Below are 1,736 nucleotides of genomic sequence, written 5' to 3'. Positions count from 1 at the left end.
TGGCTGCTTCTTCGAAGATCTTTTGCTTCAGATTCCTTGAAGCAATGTGTAGCTGATAACTTCGTGTAACAGCTGATTCCAATCTTCAAGGGCAGACTTAACTTTCCTGTAACCTGCCTCTTTTCCGAAAGAAACAAAGCCAAGTCTATGCCGGGTCTCTAAGCACTATGCTAATACCAATACTCTAAAATTCAAGAGCATATTCATCAAACTAGAACCGAGTCTGCTTTCAAAACCACAAAACATTTTGCAAATGAATATTGGTTGTTGTCAAAGCCTGTGAGAAAATTTGGAGGCTTTAATATTATAGGCATATGAACTTTTGTAAAATGTTTGAAGGTCATGTCACTCACATCTCAGCTAACTGTACAGAACAGCAGGATGCCATTCAGAATACAGACTTGGTCTTCAGCTTTAATTCCTACAAATGAGGCCGAGAGAGAGAGAGAGAGAGAGAGAGAGAGAGAGAGAGAGAGAGAGAGAGAGAGAGAGAGAGAGAGAGAGAGAGAGGTGATATCTACTGATGATACATACTAGATACTTGCTATGGATCAAAAGGAAGCCCCACCTCTACTCCTAACTTCTTAAGTATTGCTTGTATCTCATTAACCGTCATTTAGTCATTTTTGGGAAGTTGTTTTATTCTTGACTTTGATAAAAAGTGAAAAATCTAGCCTTTCCTCAGCTGCCGCCAAGGTGCTCGGTTCTTCCGAGGAAGCTAAGGCCGTGTTGGGGTGAGGCCCTCACTTCATCCGGTGACTAGCACCATGCTGGCAGTCCGCAACATGGCCTCCGTCTCTGAGCTCGCTTGCATCTACTCCACCCTCATCCTTCACGACGACGAGGTGACGGTCAAGGAGGATAAGATCAATGCCCTCATTAAAGCAGCTGGTGTCAATGCTGAACCTTTCTGGCCTGGCCTGTTTGCAAAGGCCTTGGCCAGTGTCAACATTGGGAGCCTCATCTGCAACGTAGGGGCTGGTGGACCTGCACCAGCAGCTGGAGCCCCGCCAGCTGGTGGTCCTGCCCCCTCTACTGCTGCTGCCCCAGCTGAGGAGAAGAACGTGGAAGCAAAGAAGGAAGACTCTGAGGAGTCTGATGATGACATGGGCTTTGGTCTTTCTGACTAAGCCTCCTATTAACATATCCAATAAAAAGATGAACCTGTAAAAAAAAATGAAAAATCTAACAATAGTACCAATATTATCAATTAAGTCACTGAATCTGACATAGGCACATTGAAGACTTCAAAACCTTTCTCTACAAAGTAGTAGATTACATATACATCTTAAATTCATTATTGGACAAAGCACACTTTCCTGGGAAGCTTGTATATTGTCCTTGTTGAAAATGGTTTTTTTCATTTCGTTTTGTTTTGTTTTTGGTCAACTTCTTCAACTGCTCACCATCAAATCAGATAATCTCTAGAAAAAATAGTGACCTTCTTGAATGGTAACTGCTGCTAGGTTTTCCAAAGTGACACAAACTAGCATCAAATAAGAAATGAGAAGCTCCCTGGGAAATTGCTTCCTTCGATTGACCTGAGCATGTGGGTGGGCATTTTCTTGATTAGTGATTAATGTGGGAGGGCCCAGCCTGCCCCATGCAGGTGATCCTGAGTTGTGTTTGAAATCAATTTGAGCAGACCATGAGAAGCGACACAGTAAGCAGATAGCCTCGGGGTCTCTGCTTCATCTCCTTTCCCAGCTTCCTTGGATGAAGAATTTGTGACCTGT

At 43.5% G+C, this 1,736-nt stretch overlaps 1 protein-coding gene across 1 annotated transcript; it reads left to right on the top strand.

Annotated features, from left to right (window-relative positions):
- The first annotated feature begins 678 nt into the window (after positions 1 to 678).
- On the top strand, positions 679 to 1,225 carry LOC101830564 (60S acidic ribosomal protein P1-like). The gene has a single exon (XM_040744887.1). The coding sequence runs from the start codon at positions 768 to 770 to the stop codon at positions 1,128 to 1,130; it is 363 nt and encodes a 120-aa protein (XP_040600821.1). The 5' UTR covers positions 679 to 767; the 3' UTR covers positions 1,131 to 1,225.
- The last annotated feature ends 511 nt before the right edge of the window (positions 1,226 to 1,736 follow it).

This window comes from Mesocricetus auratus, unplaced genomic scaffold (assembly GCF_017639785.1).
Source record: "Mesocricetus auratus isolate SY011 unplaced genomic scaffold, BCM_Maur_2.0 Super-Scaffold_100004, whole genome shotgun sequence".
Classification (NCBI taxonomy): Eukaryota; Metazoa; Chordata; class Mammalia; order Rodentia; family Cricetidae; genus Mesocricetus; species Mesocricetus auratus.
Note: the sequence above shows the minus strand (reverse complement) of the source record. Positions and strands in the feature narration are given on the sequence as shown.

Coding starts and splice junctions, on each gene's coding strand:
- LOC101830564 (XM_040744887.1), top strand. CDS start 768: ATGCTGGCAGTCCGCAACATGGCCTCCGTCTCTGAGCTCGCTTGCATC.